General features: G+C 35.9%; 1 protein-coding gene across 3 annotated transcripts in view; it reads left to right on the top strand.

The window, feature by feature from the left end:
* LOC121429204 (ribonuclease 3-like) overlaps positions 1–20,453 on the top strand; it is a 51,483-nt gene that overhangs the window by 20,958 nt on the left and 10,072 nt on the right. For all 3 annotated transcript variants that reach the window (XM_041626160.1, XM_041626159.1, XM_041626161.1), the window contains exons 7-16: positions 5,140–5,287; positions 6,517–6,680; positions 8,220–8,387; positions 9,028–9,186; positions 10,644–10,725; positions 11,304–11,533; positions 14,608–14,732; positions 16,393–16,600; positions 18,452–18,559; positions 20,022–20,163. In XM_041626160.1, coding sequence (XP_041482094.1) covers positions 5,140–5,287; positions 6,517–6,680; positions 8,220–8,387; positions 9,028–9,186; positions 10,644–10,725; positions 11,304–11,533; positions 14,608–14,732; positions 16,393–16,600; positions 18,452–18,559; positions 20,022–20,163 — 1,534 coding nt within the window. The remainder of the gene's footprint in view (positions 1–5,139; positions 5,288–6,516; positions 6,681–8,219; positions 8,388–9,027; positions 9,187–10,643; positions 10,726–11,303; positions 11,534–14,607; positions 14,733–16,392; positions 16,601–18,451; positions 18,560–20,021; positions 20,164–20,453) is intronic.

Genomic DNA, 20,453 nt, shown 5'->3' with positions numbered 1-20,453 from the left:
TACTCTATTATGTACAATATAAAATAGGGAAAACTAATTTTCACAAAAATTAGCACTAAACCGCAAAAAATCGCGATGTATGAACGAAGTTATATATGCAAATCATCATTACTAACGAGATATATCATTTATTATGTCATACATGGGGATATTGCTGTATTTTGATATCTAAAATAGCCGCCACTGGCCCAAAGAGTATGTACAATGGCAATGGCCGGGGCCAAAAAAATGACAAGAGTGAGCACTAAAATGCATATTATTAAGATAAACGAGTGGAATGCTGACTAAAAGCATCATTGCCATCATTGCCATTAATGTGATAAATGCTGTATTTTGACATTCAAAATGGCCGCCAGCCATAGGCCCTATATTTATCATGTACAATGCGAATGGACGAACTAATTTTCACAAGAGTGAGAATCATAAAATGCATATAACTGTGATATATGAGTAAAAATATTGTCTTAAACATTATTTCTAACTAAATACATCACATATTGGTCGTGGAGGTAATAAATGTTGTACTTTGAAATCCAAAATGGCTGCCATAGGTCCTAAAAGTATTGTGTACATTGTAACATGGGACATATAACTTTGACAGAATTTGGCTTTGCTTGACTCTAAATATTGCATATAATTGTGAATTGTGAAAGGGTGAAATATTGTCTAAAACCATGGTTTCTACCGAGATATATTATATCATGTGTAATTAAGTTGCATTTTTAAATTGAAAATGGCCACCATAGGCCCTTATCGTACAATATACAATTTGAGTGGAGATAAACAATGTTCACAAAATGGGCATATGGCAGCCATTTTGAATGTTGAAATACAGTTTTTATCACCTAAATTACATAAGATATGATATATTTTGTTATAAATCATGTTTTCAGACAATATTTCACTCGTACGTCAACATTTGGCCAAGCAAAGCCACAAGGGTCTGTAGCGGCTATTTTGACTTTCCAATAACAGTATTTATCACCTAACTGGCAGAATAAATGATATATCTTAATAGAAATTTTGCTTTCAGACAATATTTTACTCATAGATCACTATTACGTGCATTTATGGTGCTCACTCCTGTGAATATTGGTTTCCCACTTTGCATTATACATAATACTGTTAATGTATATGGCGGCCATTTTGAAAGTCAAAATACAGTATTTAACACAAACTTGAAACCTAAATGATATATTTCGTTATAAAATATGTTTTTAGACAGTATCCCATTAATTTATCACATAGGTATGCATTTTAGTGCTCTCTCTTGTGATTTCTTTGCTCCTCTTTCTCATTGTGCATAATAGTTTTAGGGCCTTTGGCAGCCATTTTGAATATCAAAATAAAACATTCATCACATAAATGGCATATTAATAATATATTTCGATAACAATTATGTTTTTAGTCAGTATTCCACTTGTTTAATCTTAATAATATGCATTTTAGTGATCACTCTTGCGAATTTGTTGGCCCCATCGCCATTGTACGCAATACTCTTTGGGCCAGTGGCGGCTATTTTAGATATCAAAATACAGAAATGTTCTCAAATATGACATAATAAATGATGCATCTCGTTAGTAATTATGAATTGCATATATTACTTCGTTCATACATCGCGATTTTTTGCACTATTATCACAAGTGATAATTTTTGTGAAAATTAGTTTTCTCTATTCATATTGAACTTTGAACTTTATTGATCCTCCTCGAAAAAGTAAGATATAACAAGATACTTGTACAATAATATGCTAACACATATGTCCAAAACGTTAAAAAGCAACAAACATCGATAATTAAAGGAAAGTAATATAAAGACGAGGAAGACGAGGAGACCTTTGGAAGCCAGGCTTGTTATACGGTCCCTCAGTATTGAAACAATACATTATTTGTTTGTTTAAAGCAAAACTTGATTCTAGCTAAACTGGTTGATAATACTAAAAAAAAAAAAAAAAAAAAATACAGGGATACATATGTGGTTAAAAACTATTTACAGAAAAATAATGGATATGTTGAAAAAAGTAGGTATATAAAAAAAATAGATAGATAGACAAAAAGATAGAAAAACAGGGGGGAGCACGAAGTTACAAGATAGAAAATGGCAAGAGATAAGAGATTTGTAACAAAAATACAATTGAAATGACTACTAGTACTTAATGATAGGAGCACATGTACCAGTTGGTCAAGACATTTTACAAAATTGATATTGCTAATCACATAGTTCTGCATGTATTTAAAAGAACAATTATACATCATAAATGTACTTATTCAAAAATAAAAGTTTCAATTTCCTTTTAAAAACAGAAATACTAACAGACCCGGTAATGTTGGAGTTCAAAGAATTCCATAACTTTGGCCCTGTACAGATCAGTGTTTTCTGAGCAAACATTGTCCTTGCATGAGGAATACGCAGTGCAGTAGCATTTCTTGTCGGGTAATTATGAAATTGGTTGTTCCTATGAAATAAATGTGTTAACGTCAATGGCAAATCACCTCTATGAAAATTATACATGAGCGACCCCAACTGCAGAAGATAAACATCTTCCAACTTCAAAACATGATGTTCATAAAACAAAGGAGAAGTGTGAGCTAGAAAGTCAGCATTACTAACCGCTCGTATAGCTCTCTTTTGGACCAGAAATAATTTATTCAGCTGTGTCTTAAGAGAGTTACCCCATGCAAGGATCCCATAATTTATGTAAGGAAGAATCAAAGTTGAATATATAATTTTCAGAATATGTGTTGGGAGATACAATTTAAACCTGTTTAGAACACCTACATTCTTTGACAACAGCTTACATAATATGTTGATATGGGTTTTCCAGTTTAGATTCTCATCAATATGAAGACCAAGAAATTTAGTTGTAACCACTCTGTCAATTAATACACCATCAAAAGAGATATAACCAGGCAGAGTTTTGATTGTGTTGCTAAATAACATGTAATTAGTCTTCTTGAGATTGAGGGACAATTTGTTTGCATGAATCCAGGTTGTTACTTTTTGCAACTCAATATTGACGGTATTCAGGAGATATTGAGGATCTTTATGGGAAAAAAATATATTGGAATCATCCGCAAAAAGTAAAAAAGATAGCAGTTTAGATGAATACTGGAAGTCATTAATATACAATATAAACAAGAGGGGTCCTAAAAGTGATCCCTGAGGGACACCACATGTTACACTATGCAATTCCGAATCCACACCATTTAAAGAAACAAACTGTTTCCTCCCTGCCAAATAACTTCTGAACCAGTTAAGGGCTGTGCCTCTCATTCCGTAATATTCCAGTTTACTCAACAGAATATTATGATCTACAGTATCAAATGCCTTAGAGTAGTCCAGAAAAATTCCAATCGTGTGGGTGTGGTTATCAAGGGCATTTGCAATTTTATTAACAAAATGCAAAACAGCGTGGCTTGTGGTATGTTTTTCTCTGAAACCGAATTGGAATTGAGAGAACACCTTACTCTCATTCAAAAACTTTACAGTTCGTATGTATACTAGCTTTTCCAAAAGCGTAGAAAAGGTTGTTAATAGAGAAATTGGACGATAATTTGTGAATAATTTTGCATTCCCTTTTTTAAATACAGGCACTACTTTAGCAATTTTCATCCTCAAAGGCACAGCCCCATTTAACAAAGACAGGTTAAAGATGTGAGCAAGAGGTTTCAATATGCCATCAACAACATCCTTAATTAAACCATTTCCAATACTATCACACCCTGGGCTTTTCCCTTTCTTTAAGGCACCTATTAAATCAAGAAGTTCCTTCTCTTTTATGGGCAGAAGGAAAATACTTTGCTTGTTAGGTGACTTAAGATAATGACGAAAGTGTTGTTGAAAGTCTGGTATTTCCCTTGACAAATTAGGGCCAATATTACAAAAATAAGTATTAAATTTCTCCACAATAATCTTTTGATCATTGATCAAGTTGCCATCAACCTCCAACTCATTTATATTGGACACTTTTTGCTTTCCTTTGAATAAGCTATTAATGACCTTCCATGTCGCCTTAATGTCATTACACGCAACCTTTAATCGATTAGCATAATATTCTCGTTTAGCAGTGCGCAATAGTGAAGTGAGGATATTTCTATAACTGGAATATTTTCTTCGTGAATTTTCACATTTACTAACTTTATATTTGTGAAAAAGTCTATTTTTCTTATTAATTGATCTCAGTAAAGAATTCGTAATCCATGGCATTTTAGGCAATTTCTTATGACTAGGACGGTCCACAGATCGAAATGGGACATTATAATTATACAATAGCATGAATTTATCAAAAAAAGTATTAAATGAACTATCTACATCATGATCTCAGAGGACATCATCCCATGTAGTTGCCATTAAAGCATTCTTAAACTTGGCAATGTTTTCAGGGCTATTTACCCGAGACCGTTTATTTGTAGTATCAATAAATGGACGCATAAGCAAAGCCATTCTACAATATACAGGAAAATGATCTGAAAGATCAGAAATGACTATACCAGATTCTGGTAAAGGATGAACATTGCAGAAAATGTTATCGATAAGGGTAGCAGACGTGTTTGTTATTCTTGTTGGTTGTACATAATAGAATATACAAGGGCCTTTGGCGGCCATTTTGAATATCAGAAAAATAAATATTTTACCAAAAGTTATTTTTTCAGAGAGTATTTCACTCCTGCCACACGATTTCATGCATTTCATAGCCAATGTGCGGACAATTTTAGGATTTTCATGGGTAATTTGCATATTTTGGCGCCCATATTGGATTTTGCCAATTTGCGGAAAATGCTCAAGGTTACACGTGTGGCATCATTCAGATACGGAATCAGCACCCTCGAATTGACAAGAAACCTTAAAAAAATATTGTATATATGAAAAAACAAGGTTATGCCTCTTCTATCCTGGACTAATAGTCTTTATCCATGAATTATGCATGTTTGTTTGAAATTAGTGTGATGTCTATTCATACATTCATTGTTTTCTTGAATATTCACTGTGCTTCTCTTTGTTTACAAAGGACATTGTGCAAATGTCCTAAAGAAAAATTAATGACACTGATGGATTTCCATAGAGTTACAACAATTGGATCAATCGTAACTCTTTGTAAGGCGGGGGCCCTGATGTTGTTTCTTGTTTTCTGTCACGCAGAATGCAAGTTCTATAGCTGGTACGGAGAAAATGAAAGAACTTCTGAAGCGGTTTGAGGCAGAACTTGTCGAACGGGGACCTCGTGTCAGAGCGAGCCAGCCCGAGCCAGAGCAGAAGAAGCCCGAACTCCATTGGCATTACCATTCTCGTAAGTTAAAGGAGAAGTTCACCAGGACAAAAACTTTGCTGTTAAAATAGCTGAAAAAATGATTGAAAAACATTGGTGAAGGTTTGAGGAAAATCTGTTAAAGATCAAGAAAGTTAAGGCCTGGTTACACCGCCCGAACGTTGTTGGAGCGGTAGGGTGAGAGGGTCGAATTTCGCTCACAAAATTGGGTAAAAAAATCGAAAAAAACAGACAAAAAACAATCGAAATCGAAAATGGTGAACAGTAGCGAGCGGGGATGATTTCTTTTTCTCTCCGCTCCACGACCGCTCCAGCAACGCTCGGGCGGTGTGACCAGGCCTTTATTAGAATTTCACATTTTTTATGTGACGTCATATACAAGCTGCTGCTCCATATGTTAGAATGCATAAATTTCTCTTTTTAATGGTTTGTGATGAATTGCATTTCATTTTCATGTGCTATTTTTAAAATAAACTTTGTCAGGGTGAACCTTCCCATTAAAGAAACACCTATTGTCTTGCCATAAAAGAGAATCACATCCTGCGTGAGTTTTAGGTCACATGACCAAGGTAAGTGAACTGTGGCCTTGTTGGGGTATTTGTTGAATTGCAGTCATAACTTTGAAAGTTTCTGGATCTAGTTCATGAAATGTAGGCGTAAGGTAATCAGGTATCACTGATCGTCTTGCTCAAGTCTTTGGTCACACGTTCAAGGTCAAATGTCATTTAGGGTCAGTGAACACAGTACTTTATCATATGAATGTGTTCTTTTTTGTGAATGATTATTCTATAGATGTTTCCAAAGTCAGCTCTGCTGCTATATTAAATTTTGTAATGCAGGTGAGACTGCCAGAGGCACTCCTCTTGTTAATTTATTTTGATAGGGCATCTCTGGAAAATAAATGCAGAACTTTGCCTAGGGGGCTTGATGTTTCATACATGTATCTCCTTTTAGTTCATATCAGAAGTTGTAGTAGTAATCTTACAGAAATATCTCTAGTATTAAAGTAACAAGTGAAGTACAAAAAAAAATGAGGGTTGGGCATGCAAAGCTGACCATCGAACGGAATCGCCTAACGAAAAGCTCTGCGGCACTTGGCAACCATTTGCCCATTTCTTTTCAGAAATTGACATTTCACCGATGGGACCCAAAGTTTTTCCATTTATCACTCTGCAATTATTGAAAACTCTTATTTATCACACTCCTGCCTTTCTCATTTTCATGTCTTTATGTTTTCCTTTATTTGTCAGATGACGACCATGGGCATAGCGATAGCAGCGATAGTGACTCTGACTCGGATGCCTCGTCGGGCGAGGAGGATGAGAATTATGATTTCCGCATTGCATGTCTTGAGAATAGGGCCAATCATCCGTGGCGTCTGGCTGAGAATCTGTGGTTCAATGACCCCGGAGAGGTTAGTCCCTGTGATGATGTGGCTCCCATTCACCTTCAACCCTTATGAAAGTGGGGGGGGGGAGTCAATTTGAAACAATGCTAGGAATCTCCAGTGGTGATCAGTAACTTGTCATTCACACGTTATCACCATTTGAGTGCATGTCAGACCCAAAATTGCTCAAAAACGTGATTCTGTGTACAGAGTCAATGCAAATTGTGTTTTTCTACAAAAAATCATAAATGTACATGTATGATTATTTTTACTTTTGTTGACTTAATTGGATTTATTTTATGTTATTTATGATCACATAAGGGTCCCCGGCAAAGTTCATTGGAAAAAACAATAAAAAACAAAGGAATACATACGAATAAAAAAACCCAACAAAATACATAAGAAATTAAATATATTTTTGCAAATTGTTTGTAGATATTTGTTAGAAATGTAATAATTGATACTCCCGCCGAAAAATTAGCATTCTACTTGCTAAACAATTATTTAAAAAGAATTTACTATACAGTCTTGTAATTTACATACTGCTCTAGGCATGTGCAAATTTTCGCAGCGATCGCGCGATCAAAGTATGAAAATGCTTTGTGGCATTAAAGATAAATACTAGTTGTGGTAATGATCTCTAAAGAAATGGCCTAATTGCTGAGAATGAGCAAGATAAACACGGAATTCCATCAAATGTTGGGTATTTTCCCCAAGCAATATTTATACACTGTCCCACATATGCTTTTCTGTGTTAGTGATCATCAGAATTATTGGTTTTGAGCTAACATTTAATGATTTCACAAAGATAAGTTTACATTAATGTACCAGATCTAGATGTATGATAAATAATATGGTGACAACCAACCTTGATTTAAATGACTTTCTCGTGATGTATGATCTCATAATGGTTGCTCAGGCAAGTTTGCTTGTGATGTATATCGTGCTGAAAGCTTATGTATTTATGAAATCAACTTTCCACGATCATGGAATAAATGTAAAATATGCGAAAGTGTGTCCACATTCTTACATCGTTGGTACAACATTTGCTCCTGCGACAGTTGCTCCAGGCTTTATTTAATCTAAGATATGGGGTTGGGGAAAGGGTTGCAATAGGGTTTTATGTTAGGTTTATGATAGGGTATAGTGTTAAACCTACATGTAGGGTTGAAGTTGGTCATTCGGTTAGTGTGTGGAATTAAGAGCAGAGCCACTTTCACTGGAGCAAATGTTATGGGAGCCATGCTGAAAGCTCACGGAGGCGCGATAGCTCAGTCGGCAGAGCGGGGGATTCGTATTCCGGTGACCAAGGTTCGATTCCCACTTGGTGCGCTAGTGCCCTTTGGTAAGGCATTAATCCTCAGTACCAGGTCCTTCGGAGAGGACCTTAAGCTGTTGGTCCACTGGTTGCTTGCTTACAAGCATTCGTGCTTTCTTAGCAATCAGGTAAAAAATCATCACCAATCAATCACCAATCATTTCTTTAATCAGCTCTCGACATATCCACGAAGAATAAGTGTAAAAGTGTGTCCACATTCTTGCATCATGTATTTCCTGAACCTACAGATGTACGATGGTCCCCTGTGCAAGTGTAGCATCAAGCAGAAGAAGAGCGGTATCAGGCATAACATCTTTCCTGGAGAGAAACCCATCCCACTGTGTGAGCCGCACACCAACAATGCCTCCAGGCTGCACCATTACAGAGTCACCATCTCACCTACTACCAACTTCCTGGTGAGTGATGTTTCTTGTTTTAATTTTCTCTTTATTACTATTTGTGACATATCTACATACATGTAATAATCATGTATGTGACTTTCATATCCCTCATTGGCTATTGAGAAAATAAAGCAAATATTAAGTGGTCTATGTAGTAGTAGTCAATTTAATGTAATTTGTCAACTTTGGCCACTACGAAAAATTTGCAAGCACATAGAACTGGATGTACTGTATACTACAAGATAGTAAAAAATTTGAAAAATATACATTTTTATTAATTAATTATGCAATACATGTATGAAATTTTGTATGTTTTTGCATTTAACTCACTTTATATAGCTAGTAGAAAGCTAATTTAGGGTGAAAATAATAGATTTGACATTTCTAACAAGTCTATTATTGAAAGAAAAATGTTAAAGCATTTAATTTCTCATGTATTTTATTGCTTTGTGAATTTGTTATGCATTTCTTTATTTTTTGAACTTTTTGTTTTCTATTGTTTCTTTTATTTGTCGGTTGCCCTTTTGCAATCATAATTAGCATGGAATAACTCCCATTTAATTTGGCAACAGTAAAAATAGTCTTACATTTATGTTTTTTGTGGAAAACACTATTTGCATTGACTTCGTACTTGAAATCATGTTTCTTACTGTAGACAACTACCCAGACTGTCATCATCTACGACAAACGAGAGTACATCTTTGAAGGATTCTCCCTCTTTTCACACCATTCTTTGGAAGAAGTCCCAGAATGCAAGGTGGTCCGATTTGGCCGGGAGTACACCCTTCACTTCTTCCCAGAGCCTATGCCTGAGGTAAACCTGAAATTCAGCATGTTAAAGGGGAAGTTCACCCTGAAAAAGGTCTTTATTGTAAAAAATAGCAGAAAAAATCATTAAAAATATTGCCGGAGGTTTGAGAAAAATATATCAAAGAATTAAAATTTGTTATATATTAATTTTATTATGTGATTTGTCACGCCATATGTGAGTACAGTAGATTCCCTACACATAATTTGGTAAAAGATTAATGATGTCATTTTTTCAGAAAATTGATAATGGTTATTACTGTACCTTCAGTATAACAATGGACAAATCACACTCATTTCTGAAAAGGGAATGAAAGAAAGTCTTTACAAACCATTAAAACATTGAAATCTATGCATTTTATATTACGTAGCATATTACGTAACTTATGGGGCAGCTGCTCGTTTATGGTGTCACAAATCCAAAATTTAAAATTCTAATAAGACAAAGTATACTCAATTTCCTCAAACCTTCCCCAATATTTTTTTGTCTCACCTGCATAGCATGTAATGTAAATGTAAAAATCGCCTACTGAAAAATTTTCACGGTGTGGAAATTTTCGCGTATTTCACGGCAAGATCAGCAAGCGCAAATTTATGAGCATCTATCTTAATGCAAGTTTTGAACTGCGGTACATTGCATGTATCGTTTTGGCAAAGAGATTGCATAATTTGATCTAAAGAGGGCGGCTTTTACGCAAGCAAGCTTGAGCTCCAATTTATGTGCATCGCAAGAATTTGTTCTAAAGCAGTCGCAGATCGGTATTTAAATTGTGATTTTGGTTGAAATATAAATTGCCTTTGCTGTTTTATTGGTGAGTGTTAAGATCTGTTTAGTTTTGGAGAAGACATTGGGTCGATCGCCCATGTTTGTTGATTGATCCCCATGTACTTTGAGTAGCCGTAATCCCCCCTGTCCTTACCCGCTGCTCGGCCGGCCATACAAGGCCAGCAGCAGCTAGCTGCCCGAGCAGCGCCTCCGTTTTGCCTTCCCCGATGTCCGCCCTGCAAAGAAAAGATGCGCTAAATGTCACAAAAGCTCATGATTAGATGAAAACGATGCTGAATTATGCCGCCCTAGAGCTAGAATTATGATTAGAAAATACAATTTCGTTGCTGAAATTTTAGTTAAAACCATTCATAGATGGGCAAAAGGTGATTTGTGATTATGGAGTGTGTTGCGCGAATTTAAAAACCCGCGAATATGTTTTGAAGCGCGAAAAATTAATCCTGCGAAATTAACAGCGTTTACAGTATTCCTTTAATCCTTCACCATTTCTCTCATATGTTTTGTACACAACCATCTTGCAATACACAAATGTAAAAAAAAGGTTGCTACTTTAATACTCAACGCTGTAGGGGGTTTCATTACGCGGTCTATGTACTGTCCAATCTCCCCCTTGTAGTATCTTTGATGAGGATCAGAAATCAAATCTAAATCCTGTTTATCTTAATTTAATTTTTCAGCATTTTACAGTGAAAGGCTTGGATTTATTTTCAAGGTTCTTGTTTGAAGAAATTCTTGAACTTTGGGACTTTGATTTCAAAGGTAAGTGTTGATTCTATAAGGGTCAAATTTTCGAAGGAAATCACATTACACACGCACAAGTCCTATTTAGGTTTACTTTCCTTCGAGAAAGAAAAAAAGATTTAATCTTCGCTTGGTGTTCTTGTATCCATTTCAAAGGAGGTTTCTGTGTGGTTTTCTAAACCCATGTGTTCAGAGAGCATTGTATTGATTTTTTTGGGAGAGGCCGGAGGGGATGGTGGGGAGGTCCTAAAAACTTCATTTTATGCACAATTTTTAAAATAGGAATATTTGCCATTAAGAGCGTTTCTACATTTTCAAAATATTTCACACTAAGTGTGTGTCAGTGATATTGATATATACTAATAAATGGGTAGGCGCAGGAAGTAATTCCTCAAAAACCTGTGAGCAATGGAATCAGTAGACTGGCTTAGCCAGGGAAATGTAGGATGCCTTGTGCACCTAACAAGGTGGATACATGTGCTATATAAATCCTATATTATTTATTTATTCATCCATTCATTTGTTCATTCATTCATTCATTCTTTCATTCAATCGATCATTCATTCATTCATTTATTCATTTATTTATTTATTCAGGAAAGGAAGGTGGATGTCATCACTTCCATTTCATGCCCCGCTTTGCCCGTCTCCTTCCTAACAACGGCAAAGAGATCCTCTCCATGCACCACGTGATCCAGTACCTGATCCGAAGCAGCAGACCGATCATAGATCCGGCCAAGCTGGACGACTGGCTGGCCGTCAGCGAGACCTCGTGGCAGAGATACGTGGATAAGCTTCAGCATATGATTGCCACGCGCCCAGGGAAGGTAAAGATACTGAATTTTTTAATGCTTTATCTGACTGTAGATGATGCTTAATTGGGCCATTCTTGGTCAAGTGTGTGACCAAACTTGTGACAAATCTTGACTTTAATAGATATAAATCTTTAAAAATTCAGAGATTGTAGCTGAATATGATTTTTCGAAAGTTTAATCATGCTTCAATGTTGAGTCACACGAGACCCACTTCTTTTGATATCTGACCTTGAACCTGCACTTTGGATACAGCAAAAAAAGACTTCCAAGTGATAGCAGACTAAACATGTTATTGTTATATATAGTAACCTTTGAATGAGTAAATCTTTGAAATGTTTATATTCGTTACTAATTAAAGTCATGATTTGTCATAATTTTGGTCACACAGATGACCAAGAATAGCCCTTTTATGGTTGTTCTTCCAGCCATCCATTTTTGTCTCACCTGCGAAGCAAAGTGAGACTATAGGCGCCGCTTTTCCGACGGCGGCGGCGGTGGCGGCAGCGGCGGCCGCGGCGGCGTCAACATCAAATCTTAACCTGAGGTTAAGTTTTTGATATGACGTCATAACTTAGAAAGTATATGGACCTAGTTAATAAAACTTGGCCATAAGGTTAATCAAGTATTACTGAACATCCTATTAGAGTTTCATGTCACATGACCAAGGTCAAAGGTCATTTAGGGTCAATGAACTTATACCATGTTGGAGGAATCAACATCGAAATCTTAACCTGAGGTTAAGTTTTTGAAATGTCATCATAACTTAGAAAATATATGGACCTAGTTCATGAAACTTGGACATAAGGTTAATCAAGTATCACTGAACATCCTGCATGAGTTTCACGTCACATGACCAAGGTCAAAGGTCATTTAGGGTCAATGAACTTTGGCCGAATTGGGGATATCTGTTGAATTCCCATCATAACTTTGAAAGTTTATGGATCTGATTCATGAAACTTGGACATAATAGTAATCAAGCATCACTGAAAATTTTGTGCAAGTTTCAGGTCTCATGATTAAGGTCAAAGGTCATTTAGGGTCAATGAACTTTGGCCGAATCGGGGGTATCTGTTGAATTACCATCATAACTTTGAAAGTTTATTGGTCTAGTTCATTAAACTTGGACATTAGAGTAATCAAGTATCACTGAACATCCTGTGCGCGTTTCAGGTCACATGACCAAAGTCAAAGGTCAATGAACTTTGGCCGAATTGGGTGTATCTGTTGAATTACCATCATAACTTTGAAAGTTTATGGATCTGATTCATGAAACTTGTACATAAGAGTAATCAAGTATCACTGAACATCCTGTTCGAGTTTCAGGTCACATGATCAAGGTCAAAGGTCATGTAAGGTCAATGAACTTGACCATGGCCATGTTGGGGTTTTTTGTTGAATAACCATCATATCTCTGTAAGTTTATTGGTCTAGTTCATTAAAAAGGGAAATAAGAGTAACAATGTATCACTGAACATCTTGTGTGAGTTAGAGTAGTATTCAAAGTGAGCACTGCTGCTATATTGAACCGCGTGATGCAGGTGAGACGGCCAGAGGCATTCCACTTGTTCCCGATTTATTGTCCCTAATAATTAAAGAACCATTTGACAGATCAACTTCAAACTTGGTCCAAGAATGCAAATATCACAAAACACTTGGCATGAATTTGATACTGTTCAACCCATATGGAAACCATTGTCAATATGCATCATTTGCTCAACTTGCTTAATCAATGTTCTCCTTGCAATTCAGTGACCATTTATATTAACATCAAATCTACTTGACGTGAAATAATCTCCTAATGCTATTTCAATCTATACAGTGGCTTCTTTATTAAATCAATCACATATTAAACTGATGTTTGCTTTAATAAATGTTTTTTTTTATTTTGTATATTTCTCTTAGTATTTACTTCATTCTATTTGCTGTTTGATTCAGCATTTTTCTATAACGTGGTAGTGGAAAATTGATGTATTATTCATTTATTATCTATTTTTTAAATCAGAACTACATGTAACTTATCAAAGCTCAAATGTATTTGTTTACTAGTGCTGATTCATGATTTGTGCCTCACTTTTTATAATTTCTTTTGATTTTTGTTTGCAAATAAATTGAACATTTTCAACCTGCAAGCTGCATGTTTGTTGCTTAGAAATAAACCAATTCTATAGCACAGTCTACAATAATGGTCAACCTAAATCTGGGCCCTGTCTTACAAAGAGATACAATTGATCCAATCAATGATAACTATGGAAAGCCAGCAACGTCAACATCTAAAATATGTGTTTGATTAGAATATTTTCTAGATGTGATGTGCATTCATACATTCATTTTTTTCTTGGCAATTCAGTATGCTTCTCTTTGTAGTCAAAGGACATTGTGCAAATTTCCTAAAGAAGAAAATTATGACATTGATGGATTTCCATATACTTGAGGTTGATTGGATCAATCGTAATTCAAACGAAGACATCTAAAATACATGTTTGTTTACAATATTTTCTAAGATATGATGTACATTCATACATTCAGTGTTTTCTTGGCAATTCAGTATGCTTCTCTTTGTTGTCAAAGGACATAGTACAGAAAAATAAACTTTCAATCTGTAAATGCTTATGAAAAGAATAAATGAAAATAATGTAAATACATGTTCAAAGTACTGTAGAAAAAGAACATACGCAACTTTTCAAGATTGGAACATGTATCGAAAAATGTTTTAATTCATTTTCTCGTTATTAAAATAGTATAATTTTTATGTTTTGATTAAAACTTTAACATTCATTTTTTTTTTTTCAAATTTAAGCATGTGCATGCAAGTTTGGGGACCAGACTGTAAAAAAGTAAATAAAATAAGAGTGAATGACGACATCTAAAATACATGTTTGTTTAGAATATTTTCTAGATATGATGTACATTCATACATTCATTGTTTTTTGAGCAATTCAGTACACTTCTCTTGGTTGTCAAAGGACGTTGTGCAAATTTCCTAGAAGAAAAAATGATGACATTGATGGATTTCCATATGCGTGAGGTTGATTGGATGAATCGTAAATCTTTGTAAGACTGGGCCCTGTATTCTATTTCCCATGTAGAAACCATCATCAATACGGATTGATCAGCTTGACCGAGACCAGATGGACCCGGAGAAGAAGACCTTTCCCGTCATTGTCCACTTTGGTGTCCGGCCCGCCCAGCTTTCCTACATTGGAGACCCGAAGTGAGTTTAAAGTGTCAAGATGTACTTTTTTCCATGGTACTAAACCGGGGCCATTGCAGTCCAGTGTGCGAGACTTTATCCACTGAGCCACAACACCGCGAGAGCGTGTCCCACAAAAAAAATGTTAATGGCACTTTAGATGGGTAGAATATTAAAATTACAACATTACATTCTTTGTATCTTTACATGCCTAAACTACAATTCATTTTCTACAAGTGGATGAAACTTAATGTGACATGGGGTCCCTTGCAGAAAGAGTTGCATTTAAACGCAAGTCAAAAAATCAATCGCAAGTCCCAAATGTGTGCTGTTGATTGGTTGAAAATCAAGTTGGGCATGATTTTTATTAGAGTTGCGATTGATTGCAACTCTTTCTGCAATGGGCCCTTGGTCCAGTAATCACAAAGATATGAGCATTTTTCATTACACATCACAAAACCTCTCCATCAAAGTTTAATATTGTAGTATGTATAGTCAGGACAATGTCCGTTGAGCTCTCCTTCACATGGCTTAACATGCAGAGATTACAGAGATGCCTGAGCCTTGATAGCAGATCAGCTAGCCCGTAATGTAGTACAGAAAATTAATCTTTCAATCTGTAAATGATTATGAAAAGAATAAATGAAAATGATTTAGATACATGTACAAACTAGAAGAAGAATATTCACAACTTTTCAAGAAGAGAACATGCATTATAAACTGTTTTAACCCATTTTCTTGTAGTTATTAAAGGTCAAGTCCGCCTCAGAAAAATGTTGATTTATATCAATAGAGAAAAATCAGACAAGCACAATGCTGAAAATTTCATCAAAATCGGATGTAAAATAAGAAAGTTATGACATTTCAAAGTTACGCTTATTTTCAACAAAATAGTTATATGAACGAGCCAGTTACATCCAAATGAGAGAGTCGGTGACGTCACTCACTCACTATTTCTTTTGTTTTTTATTGTTTGAATTATACAATATTTCAATTTTTACGAATTTGATGATTAGGACCTCATTGCCTAAAGCACAAAATGTTAAAATAATGGAATTCCACGTGTTCAGGGAGGAATGAAACTTCATTTCACATGACAATGACGAGAAAATGAAAATATTTCATTCAACTATTTTGTTGAAAATAAGCGAAAGTTTAAAATGCCATAATGCCATAACGTTCTTATTTTACATCCGATTTTGATGAAATTTTCAGTGTTATGCCTGATGAATTTTTCTCTTTTTATTCAAATCAAGTTTTTGTTGGGGTGGACTTGTCCTTTAAAAGAGACTAATTTGTATGTTTGATTAAAACTGAAACATTTTTTTTTATTTAAGCATGTGCCGGCAAGTTGGGGGACCAAACACTAAAAAAGGAAATAAAATAAGAGTGAATGAAGACATATTGGACGACATACTTTATTCAACATAGTAACATAACTTGATAGAGAGGTTTTCTGACGAGTCCTGAAAGACAGCTCATATCTTTGTGTTCAATGGACCACATTGCATGAAATATATACCAGTTGTATAAATCAACAAATGCTAGTTTGCAATTATAAAATTATAATAATAATATGATTAGATAATTTCCACATTATACTCATTTAAAGTGTCAACATGATTTGCGGGACAGGCTGTACAACCTCTCATACACGTTACTTCATGTTTTTTTCTTCCAGCTATCGTAAGCTGCTGAAGTCGTTCACCCGACTGCGTCATCTGCTGCTGAATAAGCCGAGAGTGACCGAAGCGGACAAGGAGAAAATGGCGGAGAAAGAGGCTAAACTGCAGAAAATCCGTATCCAGGGAAGCAGGGTCCGAGAGGTCACGGCAGAGGTCAGCAGTGAGCACATGCTAGCCACTGGTATAGGAGTGGACATCTGTCAGGTGTGTGCTGGTACCTTAAACTTGTATTTTATTCATATTTAATGTTTCCATGATATGTACATGTAAGAGCCCCCCCCCCCAAAAAAAAAATCGGCAAATGTTGCCATTTTGAGGAGTGAATTGATTAAAATGTATTTGATGATAATAGCTGGATTTATGAAGTGCTTTTTGCCTGAGGATACAAAGCTCTGCTATATTACCCCGGCTTTAGCTCGAGCTACCGTCACCGGCGCTCGGTGCATGCAAGGAATTAATCCTGCCGAATACCCATTCACCTCACCTGGGTCAAGTGCAGCACAGTGTGGATAAATTTCTTGCTAGGAAAACACGCCATGGCCAGGATTCGAACCCACGAACCTCTGTTCGAAAGGCGAGTCAGAACCACTAGACCACAACAGGCCCACATATTTAGAAAAGTTGTGTACCACTGTAATGGTATACCCATGAAGAGGTGATTGAGCGTCAAACCTAACTTTTCTTGCCGCATCACTTGTACGTCATGTAAATAAATCACACTTGCTTATATAGTGCTTAAAACTTACTTCAGAAGTATCCGGTGCTGTACAGTAATGCAGCATAATCATCCTGGCTTTAGCAGAGCAGCTGTAAAGAAATGCATTTCAAGGTGTAAATTCCTACCAGATCCTCATTCACTTCAACTGAAGTTGCGTGCAGGATGGATGTGGATCAATATCTTTCTGAAGGAAATTATGCCATGGCTGGGATTTGAATCCTCGTCCCCCTGTTTCAAAGTTTGGAGACTTATCCACTAGAACACAATGCTGCATTTGTATCGGGATTGTGGGAATCATTATGCATTAATTTTGTGTCTTTCTGAAAGAAATTATGCTGTGGTTGGGATTTGAACCCTCGACTCTCTTTTTCAAAGTCCTGAGAATTATCTACTGGGCCACAATGCTCCACTTCTATTTGATTGTTGGAATCATTATACTAATTTTGTGTCTTTCCGAAGGAAATTACACCATGGCTGGGATGTGAACCCTCGACCCCTTGTTTCAAAGTCCTGAGAAGTATCTACTGGGCCACAACGCTCTATTCATATTGGATTGATGTCATACATTAATCTTGTGTCTCTCCGAAGGAAGTTGCACCATGGCTGGGGTTTGAACCCTCTGGCCCGTATTCTGAAGTCGGTTTAATTAAAACTCTGGTTTAAAATTGTGGTTTAACTATAACCAATTGTTACATTAATAATTAACAATCGAAGTTAAATAATTTGACTCTCAAATGATTCTTAACTGTCTGGGAAATATTAAAAACGTAATTGTCTTCACTATTAAAGAATTAGGGAAGATCACAGTAAACACAAGAAACATTGGAGCGTTATGGCCCAGTGGATTAGTCTCCGGACTTTGAAACAGGGTCGTGGGTTCGAATCCCAGCCATGGCGTAAATTCCTTCGGCAAGATATTTATCCACATTATGCTGCACTCAACCCAGGTGAGGTGAATGGGTACCTGGCAGGAATTTATTCCTTGAAATGCATGTGCACTGTAATCTTAATAATTACGGCTGCCAAGCTACAGCTAGGGTAATAATATCCAAGTCCTTTGGAAGCACATAGAGCCATTGTTCATAATTGTAATATACGCTATACAAGAACGGTGTATTATTATTATTATTATGCCATGCAAACAAAATTTTGACATTTGTGGCTCCATAATTAATAGCACAATGTTAGCCCATGATCTCAATTTCAGAATACAGTCCTCTGTTTCTAAGTCCAGAGACTTGCCGTGTGGGCCACAAAGCTCCATTCATATCAGATTGTTGGAGTTGTCATATAGTAATTTTGTAAAATGTTTCCTTTGATTCTTCTTTTTCCCTTAGCATGCTCTGATGCTCCCAGTGCTCGTCAATCACCTTCGATACTTCGGTTGCCTCAACAACCTCTACAAGGTTCTGGGCTACAAGTTCCAGGACCCCATGCTCCTAAGGGTAAGTATCAGCAAAAGCATTCATACGCACATGTGGGTCTTTCCGTGCAGTTCAGGCACAAATTGTGACATAAATCAATACTAATTATACTATACATTTATTGTTTGTAGGCTTTATACATTTGTATTAAGACTATACATTTTACAGGAAATTCGGGGTCATTTAGCTTAATTGTTCATTAAGTTATTAAGCAAAACAGTGGATGATGCTGTTTAGTGGACATGGTGTCCGTGTAGTATCAGGATATTTGAATTTGGTATGCCTTTAATAATACAAATGTAAAGCCTACTACATATTTGTATATTTTAAAGGGCACTTGAACCAGCTGCCTTAAATAGCCCCACCTCATATCTGGCAAGGTTATAAACTTTCTGAGGAGCGTAGTCTTGTTATATAGACCCACTTGAATTGTAATCAACTAATTCACTGCTCGATCCACTCGTATCACAATAATTGTGTCACCGTGTAACTAAACAGGTACCTTTGCCCTCAGAAAACATCTTATACACAAATAAAATTATTATAGGGGTAATCTATTCTCTGTATTACTAATTGTTATCTCAGAAGGTAATTTTAATACTAGCCATGCATAGTACACAGTTATTAAGAGACAACCTAGTGTTAGACAGTACGCTCCCCTAATCCAATTAATTTCTTTCCATCATACAGTACTTAAGTTTTAGCATTTACAGTTGAGAGTAGAAGTTCAAAGAAAAGTTGACACTTGCCAAACATAAAATTTACTGTATCTTATATAAAGATATTATTATTATTATTTATTTCGGCAATGAAAATTATAAGAAATTGGTACAGTGTAGCACAACACATAATAAACATAACAGAGTATAGCTTAAGCACCCACTGGACTGCTGGACCACTGGATATTTGTGCTATCAAGACAAATTTGATATCAAACAAATGATTATATCATGCCCCTTCATCACATTGATTTGTCACCAGGAGCTGACAAATATTTAGGTGTCATTTTTCCCCAAAAATCTTCATATTTTAGACAAATTAAAAATAAAAACTTCATATTTTAGACAAATTAAAAATAAAAACTTCATATTTATGCTAGTTACTTCTCAACATGAACATTCCAGATTACACTCTTTTGTTCAATGGTGGCATCATGATAGAAAATGTTGTATAAATCATAGATTTTGCATTTTTATATTTATATGAAGAAAGAAAATTCCACCTGAAATGTACTTTAATCCCAATGGCATCCCAATCATGTGAAAGCTCTAGCTTAATATGCTCTTTCATTTGATACCAAATTAGTCATGGTAGTATTTATATTTCTGAAGATATAGTAAATTTACAATGTTTGGCAAGGAACAAATTTCACTGAATTCCATGGGTGTATGTAAACTTCTGGCCTTGACTGTATATAACATTTTATTGTTTCAATATAGTATTTAACAAGTCTACTGACTTCTTGTCCCCCCCCCCATCATAGTATGCTATGACACATCCGTCTTACAAGCTGTACTTTGGAACCACCCCCGACCATGTGAGGAACTCTCTGTACAACTGTGGTATCCGCTGCAGACAGGATCACACAGAACACAAGAAGGTCCTTGCAAAAGAAAGAAAGAAAGGTACGTGGAATGGTTAAGTGTTTTTTTTTCCTCTCTGGGGTCATTCATAATGTCTTGCAAATAATATTTTGTGTTTAGTGATAATAATAATATAGGATTTATAAAGCGCACTTATCCCCCCTGTCAGGTGCTCAAGGCGCTGCTATGTTACCCTGGCTAAGCTAGTCTAGCAATTCTGATGCTCACAGCTTTTTGAGGAATTACTTCCTGCCGGTACCAATCTAACTCGCCTGGGTGGAGTGCAGCACAATGTGGGTAAATTTCTTGCTGAGGGAAAACACGCCATGGCT

This window comes from Lytechinus variegatus, chromosome 15 (assembly GCF_018143015.1).
Source record: "Lytechinus variegatus isolate NC3 chromosome 15, Lvar_3.0, whole genome shotgun sequence".
NCBI classification, from domain to species: Eukaryota; Metazoa; Echinodermata; class Echinoidea; order Temnopleuroida; family Toxopneustidae; genus Lytechinus; species Lytechinus variegatus.
The sequence above is the reverse complement of the archived record's forward strand: the minus strand, read 5'-3'. Positions and strand labels throughout refer to the sequence as shown.